The sequence below is a fragment of the Rhinoderma darwinii genome, chromosome 4, assembly GCF_050947455.1.
Source record: "Rhinoderma darwinii isolate aRhiDar2 chromosome 4, aRhiDar2.hap1, whole genome shotgun sequence".
Lineage (NCBI taxonomy): Eukaryota > Metazoa > Chordata > Amphibia > Anura > Rhinodermatidae > Rhinoderma > Rhinoderma darwinii.
The window spans coordinates 56,076,864-56,099,139 of NC_134690.1; the positions used below are offsets into that span (position 1 = coordinate 56,076,864).

The 22,276-nt window shown below is 44.2% G+C and overlaps 1 protein-coding gene across 3 annotated transcripts in view; it reads left to right on the top strand.

The window, feature by feature from the left end:
• KIDINS220 (kinase D interacting substrate 220) overlaps window positions 1-22,276 on the top strand; it is a 205,558-nt gene that overhangs the window by 15,597 nt on the left and 167,685 nt on the right. For 2 of the 3 annotated variants that reach the window (XM_075861128.1, XM_075861131.1), the window contains exon 2: window positions 20,591-20,730. In XM_075861128.1, the coding sequence (XP_075717243.1) occupies window positions 20,623-20,730 (108 nt within the window). In that variant the 5' untranslated portion in view covers window positions 20,591-20,622. Of the gene's footprint in view, window positions 1-10,632; window positions 10,703-20,590; window positions 20,731-22,276 lie in introns of those variants that run through there. The other variant, XM_075861129.1, reaches the window with a different exon arrangement.

Below are 22,276 nucleotides of genomic sequence, written 5' to 3' on the forward strand. Positions count from 1 at the left end.
GTAGGGGATATCCTGCATGACAGAGATAAACCGGTCTCCCGGCACGTTCATCTAAAACACAAAGGGGACCCAGATTGTCTACGATTTACGACCCTTGAGTGTCTACAACCCGCGGTGAGAGGGGGAGATCTAGATAGAATCCTACTGCAGAGAGAGTCCAAGTGGATTTTTAAAATGAGATCAACTGCACCAAATGGGCTCAACGAACAGTTAGATTTCGGATGTTTCATCTGAGTCCACTCTTATATACATATGTCTTAGTAATTTATCCTCTCTTCCCGGCCAAAATAGGACTGTACTTATTTCCAATATTCCAAAAAATATAAACAATCAAAAACAAAGATTTAAAATAAAAATATATAAAAAATTAAAAAATTAAAAATTAAAAGAACACAAAAGTAAGAAGTATAAATTAAACACTTGAAACATTTGAATGGAATTGGAGGTGCAAACAACTTGCACCTTCAGATCTATTCACTTTTTTCTTGTTTATTAGAACTTATAAGCGACCCTTCCACTGGAAGTAACAACATACATAACCTTAAGGGTATAATAAATAAATAATTTTTTTACATATTCAAGAAAATAATAACATCTATAGTGGGAATATTCCACAGTTCCGTAATCACCACCTGCTCTAGTGTTTAAATAACGTACCATAGAGAGAAATAGTTTTTAATTAAAAACATAGCCAGATAATATCCTATTGTACTAACCATTGAGTTATCGTTATCGTAATTCCCTTGTAAAAAACATCTCTTTTCCATAAACACTTTAGTGTGATCTCTAGTGCACAGGGATAGACCGATACCATACTTTTGGATCTGTCTTAATACATAAATCCCCGCACTCGGATGTCCCACTATAAGATCTCTACCAACCATATACCCCTTTTTGCCCTTAGATCGTGCACCCCGAATGCATGCAGACTCTCTGCCTGTATTCATCGATCCCTGTGCAGACCAGTAGCGTCTATTCTAGACGCATGGCGCTGCACAGCTGATCGGTCTCCAAGGTGACGTCGCGACCTATCCTAGGCCGCGACGTCACCAGGGGGGGCGGAGTTATCTCCGTTCCCCTGACTACGCGTCTGTATGCAGCGATGACACTCATCGCTGTATACAGACGCTTACTGAACATCTCCCTGACAGAGATGTTTAGGGAGCACGATCTGGGGACTCAGGACGGAGGCCTGCGGCATGCTAGCGTCACTTCAGACACAGGGAAATATTCCCTTATGTCTGCGGTGGCGGCCCTGCAGGTCCCCGCCCCCTTCAGTACACCCCCCCCCCCCTCCTACCTCATCTAAACACGTCACTGGGGAGGGGTGTTGCACCTGGGAGGTGTGTGTGGGTGGTGGGGAAATGGGCTATATAAAAAGAGACAGGGAATCCCTTAGTGTAGTGACAGCAGGCGTCAGGACCAGACGCCGATACTCTGCCTCCGAACTGAGAGGCCATTCTCTTGCCACTGCAAGCATGCCTTGCTGACAGCAAACTACATTTTTTTCAGGACAGCTATATCTAAATTTTCATGCAGCTTCCCAAGGAACAGGACGAAGCAGCATTCATGACCTATCTCCCCTGATGAATCAATGGGTCAGAGGAAACGCGTTGGGAGAGAAATTGGGAGAAGAATTACCTTATTTCAGAGGTCCAACTAAATCTAGGATTTCACAGAAGACGACTGAAAGGAACGCCATCATCCCATAAATAAAGGGGTAGGAGGGCAACTGCCCGAAATAATTCTCATATATCTACTGTATATCCTACATGATTCACAAAGCATCTGAGTGCTTATGAGAAAACCTCTGAAACTTACGAATTATTTGAACCACAAGTACTAGGAAACCATTAAAGGTGGACTATTTTTGCTGTCTCCAATATTGCTGTATATGCATACTGATAAAAACAGAATAATTGTACATGACTATGATATATGATTTGAATATATGCGCTCATATCGCAAACGCTTATGTTTTAAGAAATTTAAGTAAAAGTTATTTTTTATACACTCCGGATCAATCTTGTTTATTTACACCTTCTGTAGAAAGGGCAATAAATGACAAAAAAAGGGCATTCGAAAAATACAAATCTGAGGGTACATCTGCAGCTTATGTAAATTATAAAGAGCTTAATAAAATTTGTAAAAAGGTAATAAAATCAGCAAAAATACAAAATGAAAGGCAGGTGGCCAAGGATAGTAAATAAATCCCCAAAAATTCTTCAAGTATATAAATGCAAAAAAGCCAAGGTCTGAACATGTAGGACCCCTAGATAATGGTAATGGGGAGTTGATCACAGGGGATCAAGAGAAGGCAGAGTTACTAAATGGGTTCTTTAGTTCTGTATATACAACAGAGGAAAGAGCAGCTGATGTAGCCGGTGCCAGTGCTGTTAATATATCAGTTGATATACTGAATTGGCTGAATGTATATATGGTGTAGCTAAGTAAGGCCTCATTCACACGAGTGTATCAGATTCACAGGCGTGAAAAACGCGCGAATCTGGTCCGTGTGTATTGCGTTTCGCATCAGTGTGCTTTGCGAGTGGCATGCGTTATTCACGCACTCACAAAGCACTTTTTTAAAATTTATTTTTTTATTTTGAATTGATTTGTTAATCATGCACGACACACGGATGTGCATCCGTTTTTAATGCACATATTGACTTCAATAGGTGCGTGATAACACACCAATATAGGACATGCAGTGAGTTTCACGCAACGCACTCACGCATGTGTGAATGGCACCATTGAAAATGGGTCCGTGTGTTGTGCGTTGTTTCAACGCACAGCACACGGATGTGATTCACGCTCGTGTAAATGGGGCCTTAAAATGTACAGAAGGCCCCGGGACCAGATGGGTTACACCCTAGAGTTCTTAGGCCTCATTCACACGACAGGGTCCGAGTGTCGGCCGGGAAAATCAGCCGTTTTTGGCCGATTTTCCCGGCCGGTTTGCATCCGTTCCGTTCCGGGCCGAGTTGCCGTTTTTACCGGCCGATTTGGACCCGATTTGAATCCGTTTTTTTCCCTGTCCGTTTTAAAATCGGATGAATTTCATTTAAAATTTGTTGCCACACACAGCCCTTTGTAGATAATGCCACAGCCCCCCTGGTAGGTAATGCCACACAGCCCCCTGTATGTGATGCCACACAGCCCCCTGTAGGTGATGCCACACAGCCCCCTGTAGGTGATGCCACACAGCCCCCTGTAGGTGATGCCACACAGCCCCCTGTAGGTGATGCCACACAGCCCCCTGTAGGTGATGCCACACAGCCCCCTGTAGGTGATGCCACACAGCCCCCTGTAGGTGATGCCACACAGCCCCCTGTAGGCGATGCCACACAGCCCCCTGCAGGCGATGCCACCCAGCCCCCTGCAGGCGATGCCACCCAGCCCCCTGCAGGCGATGCCACCCAGCCCCCTGCAGGCGATGCCACCCAGCTCCCTGCAGGCGATGCCACCCAGCTCCCTGTAGGCGATGCCACCCAGCTCCCTGTAGGCGATGCCACCCAGCTCCCTGTAGGCGATGCCACCCAGCCCCCTGTAGGCGATGCCACCCAGCCCCCTGTAGGCGATGCCACCCAGCCCCCTGTAGGCGATGCCACCCAGCCCCCTGTAGGCGATGCCACCCAGCCCCCTGTAGGCGATGCCACCCAGCCCCCTGTAGGCGATGCCACCCAGCCCCCTGTAGGCGATGCCACCCAGCCCCCTGTAGGCGATGCCACCCAGCCTGCCCCCTGTAGGCGATGCCACCCACCCTGCCCCCTGTAGGTGATGCCACACAGTCCCCTTTAGGTTGCACCCATCCCCCCCCCTTTCCAGGAGAAGTCACTGACTTCAATGTCCATATATGGACAGTGTAGTCACTGACTTCTCCTGAAGAGGAATTCCCTGCCACAGGTCGGGAATTCCGCTTCAGAAGTGAGTGACGTCACTGTGTCCATATATGGACAGTGTAGTCACTCACTTCTCCTGTAGCGGCATCCCCGGCCATAGAGTTGGGGATTCCGCTGCAGAAGTGCGTGACTTCGCTGTGTCCATATATGGACAGTGTAGTCACTCACTTCTACTGTAGCGGCATCCCCGGCCATAGAGTCGGGAATTCCGCTGCAGAAGTGCGTGACTTCGCTGTGTCCATATATGGACAGTGTAGTCACTCACTTCTCCTGTAGCGGCATCCCCGGCCATAGAGTCGGGGATTCCGCTGCAGAAGTGCGTGACTTTGCTGTGTCCATATATGGACAGTGCAGTCACGCACTTCTCCTGTAGCGGAATCCCCAATCCCCAGCCGGGGATTGGGGATTCCGACTCCTACAGCGAGCAATAAAAGATCCTCCTCCTCACATGCACTCTGCGCTGTGAGGAGGAGGAGATAGAGCGCGAGCGACGGTAGACCCGGCCATCACTCGGGACACATTCTGGTGATGGCCGTGTATTACCCGGCCCCATAGACTTCTATGGGAGCCGGGCGGCCGGGCACCCGGCTGAAAATAGAGCATGTCCTATTTTTTGACGGGCGGTTTTCCCGGCCGTCAAAAAATCGGTCGTGTGAATAGCCCCATTAGGGGTCTATTATTCCTAATGCAGCCGGGTGCCGGCCGATTTATGAACGGCCGGCACCCGGCCGGGAATCCCTGTCGTGTGAATTCCGCCTTAAAGAGCTTAGTTCAATTAGATCTATCCCCCTCTTCATAATATTTAGAGTCTCTCATGACTGGTATAGTAACAAGGGACTGGCGCAGGGCAAATGTGGTGCCTGTTTTCAAAAAAGGCTCTAGATCTTCCCTGGGTAATTATAGACCAGTAAGCTTAACATCCATCATGGGGAAAATGTTTGAGGGGCTATTGAGGGACTATATACAGGATTATGTGACAAAAAATAGTATTAGAAGTGACAGCCAGCACGGTTTTACGAAGGACAGAAGTTGTCACACCAACCTGATTTGTTTTTATGAAGAGGTGAATAGAAGCCTAGACAGAGGGGCCGCTGTGGATATAGTGTTTTTGGACTTTGCAGAGGCATTTGACACTGTCCCCCATAGATGCCTAATGGGTAAATTAACCCCTTCCCGCACCTGGACGTAACTGTACGTTCAGGTGAGCAGTAACTTCGTGCACCTGGGCGTACAGTTACGTCCGCGCTTTAACAGTTAACCGCCGCGCGGCGCTACACCGCAGCGGCGGTTAACTGTTCAGGGTGTCAGCCCTGCTCTCCCCGTTGCCGATCAGCGGCCTGTCGCCGCTGAAATCGGCAATTAACCCCTTCGATGCGGTGGTCGATTGCGATCACCACATCGAAGAGGTTTACAGCGGATCGGCAGCCCCCCACATGTATTTGCGGGGGCTGGCGATCCTTATCATGGCAACCAGAGGCCAGACAATGACCTCCGGGTTGCCATGTACGAGAGCCTCGGAGGATCAGCCTCCGGCCGGTCCTCCGATGCTTCCTGTCAGTGTGACTGTCACGTCACAATGACAGTTAGAACACATTACACTACGTGTGTAGTGTAATGTGTTCCAGCAGCGATCAGAGCTGCAAGTCTAAGTGTCCCCTAGTGGGACAAGTAAAAAAAAATAATAAAAATGTTTTTAAAAAGTGTAAAAATAAAAGTTATAAGTGACATAAACAAAGAATGCTTTTTTTCCTATAATAAGTCTTTTATTATAGGAAAAATATTAACACGTTAAAAAAAAGTACATACATTTGGTATCGCCGCGTTCGTAACGACCCCAACTATAAAACTGTAATATTATTTTTCCCGCACGTTGAACACCGCAAAAAAAATAAACGAAAAACAATGCCAGAATCACAATTTTTTGGTTAACAACCCTCGCAAAATCTACAATAAAAAGTGATCAAAAAGTCGCACGTACGCCAAAATGGTACCAATACAAACTACACCCCGTCCCGCAAAAAACAAGCCCTTACAGCGCTTTTTTGACTGAAAAATAAAAACGTTATGCCTCTCAGAATATGGTGACACAGAAAATCTATTATTTTATAAATAAGTGATTTTATTGCACAAACGCTGCAAAACATAACAAAATTATATACATCTGGTATCGCTGTAATCGTATCGACCCGCAGTATAAAGTATAATGGTCATTTATAGCCCAGGGTGAACGCCGTAAAAAAACGAATAAAAAACATTGTCAGAATTGATGGTTTTTGGTCACCTTGCTTGCCAAAAAATGGAATAAAACGTGATCAAAAAAATTTCTGGTACCTAAAATGGTACCAATGAAAACTACAGATTGTCCCGCAACGAATAAACCCTCACACAGCTCCGGTGGAGAAAAAATAAAAAAGTTCTGGCTCCCAGAATATGGCGATGCAAAATGTGCAGAGTGTTCCAAAAGCAGATGAGATCGGGCACCATTTATCAGTGCAACACCGGCCACATATCTGCGGATTATTATTTATTTACTGCATTATTAAACCCTCTTATTATACCCTGATGTACCCCGCACAGATAACATGTACCCTGATGTACTCCGCACAGATGACACGTACCCTGATGTACTCCGCACAGATGACACGTACCCTGATGTACTCCGCACAGATGACACGTACCCTGATGTACTCCGCACAGATGACGTGTACCCTGATGTACCCCGCACAGATAACAGATGCCCCCACATTACAAACTGAAACACCAGTAAAACCCCAAACAGAACAACTACCACGCTACATCTGCTCCCCAAAAGCCAAATGGCGTCCCTCCCTTCTGAGCCCTGCAGCGTGCTCAAACCCCAGTTTACGTCCACAGATATGGCATCGCCATACCCGGGAGAACCCGGTTAATATTTTATTAGGTATTTGTCTTCAGTGGCACAAACTGGGCATAACATGTAGTGCACTAAAATGGCATATGAGTGGAAAATTTTAATTTTCACTCCGCACCATGCGCTGCGCATTAACCCCTTCGCGCACCACAACATAGCATGTCTTAGTGTGGGGGGTGATGAATGGAGCGTCTCACGTGAAAAATAAAGAATTTAAAACGGCAAAATCGCTGTTTTTTTGGTCACCTTGGCTCTAGCTAAAAATGTAATAAAAAGTGCTCAAAAAGTTGTATGTACCAAAAAATGGTACCAATAAAAACGACCGCTTGTCCCTCAATAAATAAGCCCTCATACCGCTCTATTGACTGAAAAATAAACAAGTTGTGGCTCTTGGAACGCAGGGAGGAAAAAACTAAAAAGGAAAAGAAAAAAATGGATCAGTCCAGAAAGGGTTAATTACTTTCTAATGAAAAACCATTTATGACCACACGTGGGGTATTGCCGTACTTGGGAGAAATTGCTTTACAAATGTTGGGCAGCTTTTACCCCCTTTATCCTTTGTAAAATTGAAAAAAATGCAACATTTTAGTGGAAGAAATGTTGATATTCATTTTCATGGCCCAATTCTAATAAGTCCTGCAAAAGACTTGTGGGGTCTAAATGCCCACTATATCTCTAGATAGATTCTTTAAGTGGTGTAATTTCCACTTTTGGGGGGCTTCCACTGTTTTGGCCTCTCAGGGGCTTTACAAATGCGACATGGCACCCAAAAACCATTTCAGCTAAATTTGAGCTCCAAAAGCCAAATAGCGCTCCTTCCCTTCTAAGCCCCGCTGTGGGTCCAAACAGCAGTTTATTACCACATGGCGTATTTACGTAATCGGGAGAAATGGTTTTACAAATGTTGGGGTGCTTTTTCGCCTTTATTCCTTGTAAAAATTAAAAATGGCTACCTTTTTTCGGAAAAAAAGTTGATTTTTACCTTTACAGAATAATTCCAATGAATTCAGCAAAACAACCGTGGGGTCAAAATGCTAACTTTACCCCTAGAAAATTCCTTGATGAGTGTAGTTTCCAAAATGGGGTCACTTTCCGGGGGATTCCACTATTTTGTTCCCTCCAGTGCAATTCAAATGCGACACGGCACTGAAAACTATACCAGCAAAATCAGAATTTCAAAATCCAAATGGCGCTCCTTCCCTTCTGAGCTTTGCTGTGGGTCCAAACAGCAGTTTATTACCACATATGGGGTATTGCTATAATCAGGAGAAATTGCTTTACATCTGTTGGGGTGTTTTTTCTCTTTTATTCCTTGAAAAAATTACAAATTTCTAAGTTTTTTCAGAAAAAAAGTAGATTTTCATCTTCACAAACTAATTCAAATAAATTTAGCAAAAAAACTGTGGGTTCAAAATGCTTATTATACCCCTAGATAAATTCCCTGAGGGGTGTAGTTTCCAAAATGAGGTAACTTTTGGGGGTCTTTATTGTTTTGGCCCCACAAGACCTCTTCAAACCTGACATGGTACCTAAAATATATGCTAAAAAAAAAGGAGGCCCCAAAATCCCATTAGGTGCTCCTTTGCTTCTGAGGCCGGTGTTTCAGTCCATGACCGCACTAGGGCCACATGTGGGGTATTTCTAAAAACTGCAGAATCTGGGCAATAAATAATAAGTTACATTTCTCGGGTAAAACCTCCTGTGGTATAGAAAAAAATGTATTACAAATGAATTTTGTAAAAAAAAAAATGAAATTTGTAACTTTCACCTCTACTTTGCTTTAATTCCTGTGAAACGCCTAAAGGGTTAATACACTTTCTGAATGCTGTTTCGAATACTTTGAGGGGTGCAGTTTTCAAAATGGGGTGATTTATGGGGACTTTCTAATATATAAGGCCCTCAAAGCCACTTCAGAACTGAATTGGTCCTTGTAAAAATCGCCTTTTGAAATTTTCTTGAAAATATGAGAAATCGCTGCTAAAGTTCTAAGCCTTGTAACGTCCTAGAAAAATAAAAGGACGTTCAAAAAATGACGCAAACATAAAGTAGACATATGGGAAATGGTAACTAGTAACTATTTTGTGTGGTATTACGATCTGTTTTACAAGCAGATACATTTAAATTGAGAAAAATGCTAATTTTTGCAAATTTTCTCCAAATCTTGGTGTTTTTTACTAATAAATATTGAATTTATCAACCAAATTTTTTCACTACCATAAAGTACAATATGTCACGAGAAAACAATCTCAGAATCGCTTGGATAGGTAAAAGCATTCCGGAGTTATTACCACATAAAGTGACACATGTCAGATTTGAAAAATCGGCTTCGTCCTGAAGGCCAAAACAGGCTCAGTCCTGAAGGGGGTTAAGGACTATAGGTTTAGAAAGTATCGTTGGTAATTGGATTGAGAATTGGCTCAAGGACGGTATCCAGAGAGTTGTGGTCAATGATTCCTACTCTGAATGGTCCCCGGTAATAAGTGGTGTACCCCAGGGTTCAGTGCTGGGACCACTATTATTCAACTTATTTATTAATGATATAGAGGATGGGATTAATAGCACTATTTCTATTTTTGCAGATGACACCAAGCTATGTAATATAGTTCAGACTATGGAAGATGTTCATGAATTACAAGCGGATTTAAACAAACTGAGTGTTTGGGCGTCCACTTGGCAGATGAAGTTTAATGTAGATAAATGTAAAGTTATGCATCTGGGTACCAACAACCTGCATGCATCATATGTCCTAGGGGGAGCTACACTGGGGGAGTCACTTGTTGAGAAGGATCTGGGTGTACTTGTAAATCATAAACTCAATAACAGCTTGCAGTGTCAATCAGCTGCATCAAAGGCCAGCAAGATATTGTCGTCTATGAAAAGAGGCATGGACTCGCGGGACAGAGATGTAATATTACCACTTTACAAAGCATTAGTGAGGCCTCATCTAGAATATGCAGTCCAGTTCTGGGCTCCAGTTCATAGAAAGGATGCCCTGGAGTTGGAAAAAATACAAAGAAGAGCAACGAAGCTAATAAGGGGCATGGAGAATCTAAGTTATGAGGAAAGATTAAAAGAACTAAACCTATTTAGCCTTGAAAAAAGACGACTAAGGGCGGACATGATTAACTTCTATAAATATATGAACTGCACATACAAAAAATATGGTGAAATCCTGTTCCATGTAAAAGCCCCTCAAAAAACAAGGGGGCACTCCCTCCGTCTGGAGAAAAAAAGGTTCAATCTGCAGAGGCGACAAGACTTCTTTAGGCTGGGTTCACACAGAGTTTTTTTTGCAGGCAGAAAATCTGCCTCAAAATTCAGTTTGTAATTTTGAGGCAGATTTTGCTCTGCCTGCACGTCACGAAAATTTCCTTGTCAAAAAATGTGTAAAAAAACCCTCTGTGAACTTACCCTTACTGTGAGAACTGTGAATCTATGGAATAGCCGACCGCAGGAGCCGCCACAGCAGGGACAGGAGATTCCTTTAAAAAAGGCTTAGAAGATATATCAGCTCCTATGTCATTGTGTAGAAATGTTTCCCATCCCTTGGTTGAACTTGAGGGATGTCTTTTTTTTTTTTTCACCCGTACAAACTATGTAACAATGCATCAAAATATTGATACTATTTCAATGCTGTTCACCGGCAAAGGGTTTAATATTGATTCATGTATTTCGATACTAAGCTGTGCGGCTGATGTGATGGCCTTACACTTAGACGTTGCCTACGCGATGAAGTGATGCGGCTGGCGCTGAACTATTGAACAGCGGCTCCGGCCCTGAAAACTGAGAATAGGGTGTTCGCTGTGCAGTGCGCGTGACATTTTTTGTTTTTCAGTGCCGGCGCCTCCGCTCATTAGTGCAGCGCCGACCGCATCACGTCATGCTGATTGCGTAGGCAACGTCTATAAGGGTAAGGCCACACGGAGCGGCACTGACCCCAGAATGTGACCGACCATTGCACTGGCTCCACGATCGGCACGGCTATCAAACAGCCTGTTAACCCCTTCCCGCTCCTGGACGTACTATTAGGTCATGGCAGCTGTATCGTTCGCGCTCCATGACCTAATAGTACGTCTCGGGAGTAACGGCCGTTTTGGCCGTCCTCCCTACATATACAGGAGCTGTGACAGCTACTGTCTCGTACAGCAGCTGTCACAGCTCCTACAGCGGGGACCGATCGCTGTGTCCCAGCTGATTAACCCCTTAAAAGCCACGTTCTATAGAGATCGCGGCTTTTTAGGGTTAAGCTGCCATCGCCGGCCTGCTACACGATAGTGGCCAGCGATGGTGACTATGGCAACCGGACACCAAACAATGGCGTCCGGCTATGCCATAGACGGAAGCCTAGTGGGTCCTGACTAGGTCAGGACCCACTATGCTTGCTGTCAGTGAGTAGCTGACAGTTCTAATACACTGCACTACGCATGTAGTGCAGTGTATTAGAATAGCGATCAGGGCCTCCTGCCCTCAAGTCCCCTAGTGGGACAAAGTAATACAGTAAAAAAAAGATGTGTAAAAATAAGACAATAAAAGTAAAAATCCCCCCTTTTTCCCTTATCAGTCCTTTATTATTAATAAAAATATATAAACAAACAAATAAACTATACATAATTGGTATCGCCGCGTCCGTAACAGCCTGAACTACAAAATTATTTTGTTATTTATCCCGCATGGTGAAGGCCGTAAAAGAAAATAATAATAAACCGTACCGGAATCACAATTGTTTGGTCACTTCACCTCCCAAAAAATGGAATAAAAAAGAGATCAAAAAGTTGCATGTACCTAAAAATGGTGATGATCGAAACTACAGTTCGTTACGCAAAAAATAAGTCCTCGCACAGCTTTATTGATTGAAAAATAAAAAAGTTCTGGCTCTTAGAATAAGGTAACACAAAAAGTGAATGATTTTTTACAAAACGTATTTTATTGTGCAAACGCCATAAGACATAAAAAAAACTATAAACATCTGGTATCGCCGTAATCGTATCGCCCCGCAGAATAAAGTGAATATGTCATTTATAGCGCACGGTGAACGCTGTAAAAATAAAATAAAAAAAAAACAATCGTACAATTGCTGTTTTTTAGTCACCACGCCACCTAAAAATAGAATAAAAACTGATCAAAAAGTTGCATGCACCCCAAGAAAACTACAATGGATTCCTCAAGGGGTCTAGTTTCCAAATTGGGGTCACTTTTGGGGGGTTTCCACTGTTTTGGCACCACAAGACCTCTTCAAACCGGACATGGTGCCTAATAAAAAGGAGGGCTCAAAATCCACTAGGTGCTCCTTTGCTTCGGAGGCCGGTGCTTCAGTCCGTTACCGCACTAGGGCCACATGTGGGATATTTCTCTAAACTGCCGAATCTGGGTAATAAATATTGAGTTGCGTTTCTCTGATTATACCATTTTTTTTACAACACAAAAAGATTTAAGAGGATTTTCTGACAAAAAAAAAAAGTTAATGTCACCTCTACTATGCTCTAAATTTCTGTGAAACACCTAAAGGGTTCATAAACTTTCTAAATGCTGTTGTGAATACTTTGAGGGGTCTAGTTTCTAAAATGGGGTGTTTGATAGGGGTTTCTAATATATGGGCCCCTCAAAGCAACTTCAGAACTGAACTGGAACCTAAAATAATAAATAAATGAGGCAATACTTCGCTTCTTCCATTATACTGATAATGAGCCGTGCCCACCCCGAGATGACCCCAGTTTTGACTGTATAAACGGAGAACCCTATTAGACCGTTTCAGTGCCCGGTTTTCCCAAGCATACACCCCCGAGAAGTGTATTTCTATTGATGAGTCCCTGGTACATTTAAAGGGAGGGTTCAATTCCGCCAGTACCTGCCGAGTAAGAGGGCAAGGTATGGCATGAAGATGTATAAGCTGTGAGAGTGCATCCGGGTATACCTACAAATTTAAGATATATGAAGGAAAGGCCACCCCCAAACCAGACTGCATCCTGGACTACAATAGGTACATGGGAGGGATGGACTTGTCAGATCAAATCCTGAAGCCCTACAGCGCCATGCGGTGTGGTATAAGAAGCTGGCCGGGCACATCATAGAGATGGCTTTGTACAATGCGTACGTGCTACATCGATGTGCAGGCCAGACGGGAACTTTCCTGGAATTTCAAGAGGTGATTATCAAGAACCTAATCTTTAGGGACCAAGAAGGGGGGACACCCAGTACTTCTGGAAGCAAGCCCACACGCATCGTACCAGGGCAACACTTTCCAGGAGAAGTTCCCCAAACTGGCAAGAAGGGAAAAAGTCAAAAGAGGTGCAAAGTCTGCTATAAGAGGGGGATAATGGATGACACAATATATCAATGTGACACGTGTCCCGAATAACCAGAGCTCTGTATGAAAGAGTGTTTTAAAATTTATCATACATCCCTTGGTTTATAATTTACCCCAATTTTACTTACCCTGATGCACTCCGCACAGCTTATCCCCTCTCGTCTTTCCCCTCTGAGCCCTGCTGTGTGCCCAGGCAGCTGATAACAGCCACATGTAGGGTATTGCCGTACCCGGGAGAACCCACATTACAGTTTATGGGGTGTAGGTCTCCGGTCAAAATGCTCACTACACCTCTAGATGAATGCCTTAAGAGTGTAGTTTTTAAAACGGGGTCACTTCTTGCGGGTTTCAACTGTACCAGGGGCTTCTGCATACATGACTTCGCACTAGAAAATCCCCAGTAGGCCAAATGGTGGTCCTTTCCTTCTGAGCCCTCCCATGGGCCCAAACGGCAGTTTATCACCACAAATTGGGCATTGCCACACTCAGGACAAATTGGGCAACAATATAGGGTATTTTATTTCTTGTGAAAATAAGAATTTTTGAGCTAAAACTACATATTATTAGAAAAAAAATATTTTTTTTAATTCCCAGCCCAATTCAAATAAGTTCTGTGAAGAAACTATGGGGTATAAATGGTCACATTACCCATAAATGAATTCCTTGAGTGGTGTAGTTTCCAAAATGGGGTCACTTCTGGTGGGTTTCCATTCCTTTGATACCTCTGGGGCTCTGCAAATGCGACATGGCACCCGAAAACCAATCCAGCAAAATCTGCACTCCAAAGAACACACAGCGCTCCTTTCCTTCTGAGCCCTCCCATGGGCCCAAACGGCAGTTTATCGCCACAAATGGGGTATTGCTGCACTCAGGAGAAATTGGGGAACAAAATGGGGTATTTTGTTCCCTGTGAAAATAAGAAATTTTGATCACAAATGACATTTTATTGGAAAAAATGAAATTTTCACAGCCCAATTCAAATACATGCTGTGAAAAAACTGTGCGGTCAAAATGGTAACAACAACCATAAATGAATTCCTTGAGGGGTGTAGTTTCCAAAATGGGGTCACTATTGGGGGATTCCTACTGTTTTGGCACCTCAACACCTCTTCAAACCTGGCATGCTGCCTAAAATATATTCTAATAAAAAAGAGGCCCCAAAATGCACAAGGTGCTTCCTTGCTTCTAGGGCTTGTGTTTTATTCTACGAGTGCACTAGAGACACATGTGGGACATTTCTAAAAACTGCAGAATCTGGACAATACATATTCAGTAGTGTTTCTCTGGTAAAACCTTCGACGTTACAGAAAAAAAATTGAATAAAATTGAAATTCAGCAAGAAAAATGAAATTTGCAAACTTAATAATAATAATAATAATAATAATAATCTTTATTTATATAGCGCCAACATATTACGCAGCACTTTACAATTTAGTGGTGACATGAAACAAACAATATCAGACATTACATAGTGACAAAGTTAATTTACAATTCAAACCTGGGGAGTGAGGACCCTGCTCGCAAGAGCTTACAATCTATCAGGACATAAGGGAGACACAAAGTGTAACAGTGTTTGTTCTGTACAATGGTCCGGCCATTTTTATACACATGGGGCGGTAACATAAAGCTGCATGAGCCGGTCACCAGCCAGTATCCGTGTATGACGGACATGAAGAGAAGGAGTGTGAGGGAATCTTATTCCGATGACTAATCTAAAAGGAGGGCCATGGCAAGGAGTCAGATTAGGGAATGTTACCTCCACTTTGCTTTAATTCCTGTGAAATGCCTGAAGGGTTAAAAAACGTTGTAAATGCTGTTTTGAATACTTTGAGGGGTCTAGTTTTTAAAATGGGGTGTTTTATCAGGGTTTCTAATACATAGGCCCCTCAAAGCCACTTCAGAACTGAAGAGGTACCTTTAAAAAAAAGGCTTTTGAAATTTTCTTAAAAATATGAGAAATTGCTGTTTATGTTCTAAGCCTTGTAACATCCAAGAAAAATAGAAGAATGTTCAAAAAACGATGCCAATCTAAAGTAGACATATGGGAAATGTGAACTAGTAACTATTTTGGGTGGTATAACCGTCTGTTTTACAAGCTGATGCATTTAAATTCTGAAAATAAACACTGAATATATCGACCAAATTTTACCACGAACATGAAGCCCAATGTGTCACGGGAAAACAGTCTCAGAATTGCTTGGATAGGCTTAAGCATTCCGAAGTGATTACCACAAAGTGAAATATGTCAGATTTGAAAAATGGGCTCTGAGCCTTAAGGCCAAAACAAGGCTGCGTCCTTAAGGGGTTAATAGCTGCGCGTTGTTTCCGGGTAAACAGCCCTTTACCAGCAAAATTGTGCGTCCATAAAGGGCGTATACATTAATGGTTCGTGAGATTTAGCAGGTAAAGGGGCGTTTTACCTGCAGCAACACACGCCCGTTAAGGGCCTCTTCACATCACCGTTCGCTTTCCGTTCCGGGGTTCCGTCTGAGGTTTCCGTCGGGTGAACCCCGCAACGGAAAGTCAAACTGAAACCACAGCTTCCGTTTCCATCACTATTGGTATCAATGGTGACGGAAAAATTGCTAATGGTTTCCATTCGTCACCATTCCGACAGGTTTCCGTTTTTCCGACGGAATCAATAGCGCAGTCGATTCCGTCATTAAAACGGAAAACTGCCGGAAAGGTGACGAACGGAAACCATTAGCAATGTTTCCGTCACCATTGATATCAATGGTGACTGAAACAGAAGCTGTGGTTTCAGTTTGACTTTCCGTTGCGGGGTTCACCCGACTGAAACCTCCGACGGAACCCCGGAACAGAAAGAGAACGCTGATGTGAACAGGCCCTCACAGGCTATATGACATCAGTGCTGCTCTGTGTGGCCTAAGGCTGGGTTCACACGACCTATTTTCAGGTGTAATGGAGGCGTTATACGCCTCGAATTACGCCTGAAAACACGGCTCCAATACGTCGGCAAACATCTGCCCATTACTTTCAATGGGTTTGCCGATGTACTGTGCCGACGACCTGTTACGCGTCGCTGTCAAAAGGCGGCGCGTAAAATAACAGCCTCGTCAAAGAAGTGCAGGACACTTCTTGGGATGTAATTGGAGCCGTTTTTCATTGACTCCAATGAAAACCGCTCCAAATTACGGCCGTAATGGACGCCGCGAAAAACGCGAGTACATGAAATTACGGAGCTGTTTTCAGGAGAAAACGGCTCCTGAATTTCAGACGTAAATGCAGTTATCATATGCACATACCCTTACCCTCATACACAGCCACAGCCCCGCTCTAACAACGGACTTCAGACCTCTGATCCCCGCTGTTAAACCCTTTAATGTTGCGATCAAAGCTAATCGTGGCGCTCAAATGGAGAATGAGATGGGGAGACCCCCCTTTGTTCATATATGGGATTCCCTGTGATGCGATCAGACAGCCCAGGTTTCAATAAAGGACCTCAGGACTGTCTGACCATATTTCCTGTTAAATTATACTGAACTATCACCTCAATAAAGAACAACTCATCCCGCAAAAAACAGTCTCGTACAGCTACGTCGGGCAAAAAATAAAAAAGTTATGAATGTCGGGATGCAAAGAGGAAAAAAAATGCAAACATTGTTCTCCAGGCCAAAATTGGCCATGTCTCAATGGAGTTAACCCCAATGTTGCCATTATCTGAGGGAAATGTTGCGGGTCACTTATTAATGTGAGGCACTTGGTGTTATGAATCTTACCCTCCATGTGCTTCACATTAATAGTCATGTACCTCACACATTAACCCAATGTTGGCCATTCTGACTGTGAGAAACATGATGGGGTTAATAACTATTATTGTGAGGCTCATGGAAGTTCACAAATAACACCATGTGCCTCACATCAGGAAATGGGCAATGTTGGCAGTATCGTTGTGGTATCAAGATTAGCGATACTACACGAAGTATCGGTATCGAAGTCCATACGCTGGTATGGTGACAACCCTAGCGGCTTAAGGCCGGATTTACACGAGCGTGTGCGTTTTGCGCGGGCAAAAGTTACTTAACAGCTCCGTGTGTCATCACCATATGATGCGCGGCTGCGTGCTTTTCGCGCAGCCGCCATCATTATGACACTGTTTGTATGTTTGTAAACAGAAAAGCACGTTGTGCTTTTCTGTTTTCAACCATACTTTTTCTGCTGTTGCGCGAATCACGCTGTTCGCACGGAAGTGCTTCCGTGTGCTGCACGTGATTTTCACGCACCCATTGACCTCAATGGGTGCGTGATGCGCGAACAACGCACAAATATAGGACATGTCGTGAGTTTTACGCAGCGGACACGCTGCATGGAACGCACGGACTGTCTGCAGGGCCCCATAGACTAACATAGGTCCGTGCGAGGCGCGTGAAAATCACACGCGTTGCACAGACATATTACACGTTCGTCTAAATAAGCCCTAAGGTTAACAGAATCTACAGCATTGTATTTCATCACAGCCCCTTGTTCAGCGAGGTGCAAAAAAGTGTCTAAGGCCTCATTTACACGAGCGTATTATACGCGCGTGCGACGCGCGTGCTTTTCACGCGTGTCGTACGCACCTATAATAGTCTATGGGGCTGTTTAGACGATGCGTGAATTTTGCGCTGCGTGAGTGCGTTGCGTAAAACTCACGACATGTTCTATATTCTTGCGTTTTTCACGCAACACGCACCCATTGACTTCAATGGGTGCGTGAAAACAACGCATGCCACACGGACGGTCCTGCGTTGCATGCGCGAAAATCACGCAAGAGCTGTCAAAAGGATGAATGTAAACAGAAAAGCACCACGTGCTTTTCTGGTTACAAACATCCAAACGGAGTGTCAAATTAGAGATGAGCGCACCGAACTTCACCGGGTTCGGCCGAACTCGTTTTGACCGAACCCGGCAAAAAATGTTCGGGTACGCGACGTCAGGAGACAGTCACTGCCCACGGTGCTCAAAGACTTAAACTGTTTCAGCACCATGGACAGTGACTTTCGATCACAATATACATATACGTGTAAAAAAAAAACAGAAGTTCTGACTTACCGATAAGTCCCTGCTCCTTCCTCCAGTCCGACCTCCCGGGATGACAATTCAGGCCAAGTGACAGCTGCAGCCAATCACAGGCCAAGCACAGGCTGCAGCCAATCACAGGCTGCAGCGGTCTCATGGCCTGCCGCGTCATCCTGGGAGGTGGGGCCGGATGACAAGAGAGGGACGCGTCACCAAGGCAACGGCCGGGAGACCGGACTGGAGGAAGCAGGCAGTTCATGGTAAGTTTGAACGTCTTTTTTTATTCACAGGTTGCTGTATATTGTGATCGCCATTCACTGTCGAGGGTGCTGAAAGAGTTACTGCCGATCAGTTAGCTCTTTCAGCACCTTGGACAGTGACGGGCGTCGAGTACCTCATCTCTATGATGGCGGCTGCGCGAAAATCACGCAGCCGCGCATCATACACGGATGACACACGGAGCTGTCAAATGCCTTTTGCGCGCGCAAAACGCAGCGTTTTTTGCGCGCGCAAAACGCACACGCTCGTGTAAATGAGGCCTAAAGCTGTTAATAAGTTTGGCGCCTGGCATGTGCGCCAGAATTCTGTTTCAATTTGAGCCAGAATTGTGGTGCTTTTTCAAGTATATAATAAATATAATTTTAGTTTTGCATTTTCGAAAATATCAAACATAAATATGCTGGCACAGAAGCAATGACCACATTTTAGAGGATCACACAATGAACATACCCAACCTCCCAAAAGGAGACTGGAGAAATAAATATATAAATATATATATTTTATTATTTCAACCTATTATATTGCAAAAACCTGTTTTAATTTCACATCCATATTCAAAACCCAAGGGTTTCATTTAGAGTAGAACCTTTCGTTTCTAGAATTCATTCTAAAATATGATTTTTCATAATCCTATTTTATTGGGACTGGCTGGTTCAGTGACAGCGGGGCCTGCGTGTCTGTTATAAACTTAGATGTGATAGGTGACCCGCTGTCACTGAACCTGTCAGTCCGCCTGAGCTGATGAATTCAGTGAATAGCAAACGCTACAGCTGCTCTCTATAGAGAATACAGAGTGGCTGTATCTTAAAAAGTTAAAATAATTTTTAATAAAATGTATTTACAAAGTTTATTAACATACACATCGTCATTTGCTAGACCCCACAGGAGGACCCCGTAGATGCAGCGGAGATGAGGAAACTTTAGGGCCTTGTTCTACTTATAGGTCTAGTGAAGTCCAGCCTACATATACCCTGATGTACTCCACCCAGCTTACATATACCCTGATATACTCCGCACAGCTTACATATACCCTGATGTACTCCGCCCAGCTTACATATACCCTGATGTACTCTGCCCAGCTTACATATACCCTGATGTACTCTGCCCAGCTTACATATACCCTGATGTACTCTGCCCAGCTTACATATACCCTGATGTACTCTGCCCAGCTTACATATACCCTGATGTACTCCGCACAGCTTACATATACCCTGATGTACTCCTCCCAGCTTACATATACCCTGATGTACTCCGCACAGCTTACATATACCCTGATGTACTCCGCACAGCTTACATATACCCTGATGTACTCCGCACAGCTTACATATACCCTGATGTACTCCGCACAGCTTACATATACCCTGATGTACTCCGCACAGCTTACATATACCCTGATGTACTCCGCACAGCTTACATATACCCTGATGTACTCCGCACAGCTTACATATACCCTGATGTACTCCGCACAGCTTACATATACCCTGATGTTCTCCGCACAGCTTACATATACCCTGATGTACTCCGCACAGCTTACATATACCCTGAAGTACTCCGCACAGTTTACATATTCCCTGATGTACTCCGCCCAGCTTACATATACCCTGATGTACTCCTCACATATTATGTATACCCTGATATACTCCACACAGCTTACATATACCCTGAAGTACTCCACACAGCTTACATATACCCTGATGTACTTCGACGAACTTCTGACGTGTCATAGTGACATGTCAGAAGTTTGGCTTGGTGGGGGTCCGAGCACTGAGACCCCCACCAATCGCTAGAACGAAGCAGCTGAAGGGCTCGTGTGAGCGATCAGCTGCTTAGTTTCTGTTCGGCTTTTTCCGGAGAGACGATTTATCGGAGTACGGGCTCATACACTTTTTGTATTGAGTCCGTACACCGATACATTTATTTCCGGAAATAGCCGAACAGATACGAAGCAGCTGAGCGCTCACACGAGCCCTTCAGCTGCTTCGTTCTAGTGATTTGTGGGGATCTCAGTGCTCGGACCCCCACCAAGCCAAACTTCTGACATGTCACTATGACACGTCAGAAGTTTGTCGAACGTTGAGCTGCACTTTACGCCTCCTAGAGATGGAGGGTTCTGAATAATGACTTAAAGGAGAGTTTTGTAATATTGCGTATGCTGTAAAGCTCATGTTAAGAATGTAGTTTTCCTTCTGTTCTCAGGTTATCTCTAATTCCAGACCCAGACATTCACAATGGCAAGTCTGGGCCCCCAGAACCTGTTATCATATGTGGAAGAGGGCAACGCAGCCGCTCTGAAAGCTCTCCTAGAAAAATGCAAGGATGTGGATGAAAGAAACGAGGTACGTCCTTCAGAAGTAATGTGAATAATAGAATATCATCTGTACTGAAGAGCGAGATCAATGTCCGACCCCACTACATAGTGTTACTTTCTCTCAGAAAAATACCAATACTTCCCGAAACCTGTTTTGTTGCGGCGGCCGTTTTTGTCAGTTCGCACAGGGAATGCAGCAATATGTGTTGTCCGTCGTGCTTCTCTGCGAATTGTCACTGCTATATATTGCCTGAGCATAATGACAAAGGGAGAGGTCCTGATCGGTTTCTGAAAAGCAAATTCACAAGTGACAAACAATATGGCTGCACGTCCTGTTGTCATTTTTACAAAATGGTTGCCATAACAAAACGGAAAAATTGGAACATCTCTGTATGTGAAAGGAGCGTCATGTCCAAGCTTCAGCCATTACTTTTACTCTTGATTTACTTATGTATGATCATTTTTACCTTTTTGGTGGAAATCCCCTTTAAAGGGGTTTTTCCTTGAAGGACATTTATCACCTATCCACAGGATAGGTGATGAATGGTCACTGGGACCCCCACCGATTTCTGGAACGGGGCTTCCCGACTCCGGTTCCTCCTCCCTTCACGATTGCAGCGAGGAGAGGTTTGAACGGAGTGCTGGCCGCACGTATACTACATTCAAGGTCTATGGGGCAGACGGAGACAACGGATTACAGCGCTTGGCTGTTTCTGTCATTCAACATAGATGTTGAAGGAAACGGCATTGCGTATGCGCGACCGTTGCTCCATTCAAACCACTCCTCTCTGCAATTGTGAAGTGAAGAGGAATGGGGATCGGGATCCCTATTCTAGAGATTGGTGGGGCCCCCGAGCGATCATGTATTTATCATCTATCCAGTTAGGTGATCAATGTCCATAGTTGAAAAACCCCCTTTGTGTTTCAAAGTTCTCTCTTGTAGTAAGAGACCCTGATCATCAGGATGGGTTTTCAACCTCTAAATGTAAATAGGGTTTCCAATCACTGACCACAAGCAGAGATCTTAAATATTTTGAGAAATACAAAGAATATTAGAAAACGGCATGACTTTTTATTTTAAGTATTCAATCAGCTTTATTTATAGAAAGCCAGAAAAGTCCTTGAACACTTGATATGTGGCGGCACTTGTTGACATATGAGAATATCGGGACTATTAAAGGTTTTTTCAATGGCTGCTTTCTTGAAGAAAGAGTGCCACACCTGTCCAGAGTTGTCTGGTATTGCAGATGTGCTCCATAGAAGTGAATTGGGCTGAGCTGTAATACCACACAAAACCTGTAGACAGGCGTGGCACTGTTTCTGGCAGAAAGCAGATATGTTTTTCTATTCCTGGACTGGTTGTTTTGGAAGCGGCGACAGAGGTTCTGCTTAGTCATACCATAACTGTGTTCCGATGATGATGCGTGTTTACCCTGATGCTGTGGTGGAGGGGGCTTGATCCACAGTCAGTCTGACAGTACTAGCGGCAGTGGAGCTCGGACATGTCCGACTCATGTAAACTCAGGTCTGCTGTTTTAGCTGGGGGTACAACTGCTCGTTTGGAACAAGCTGAC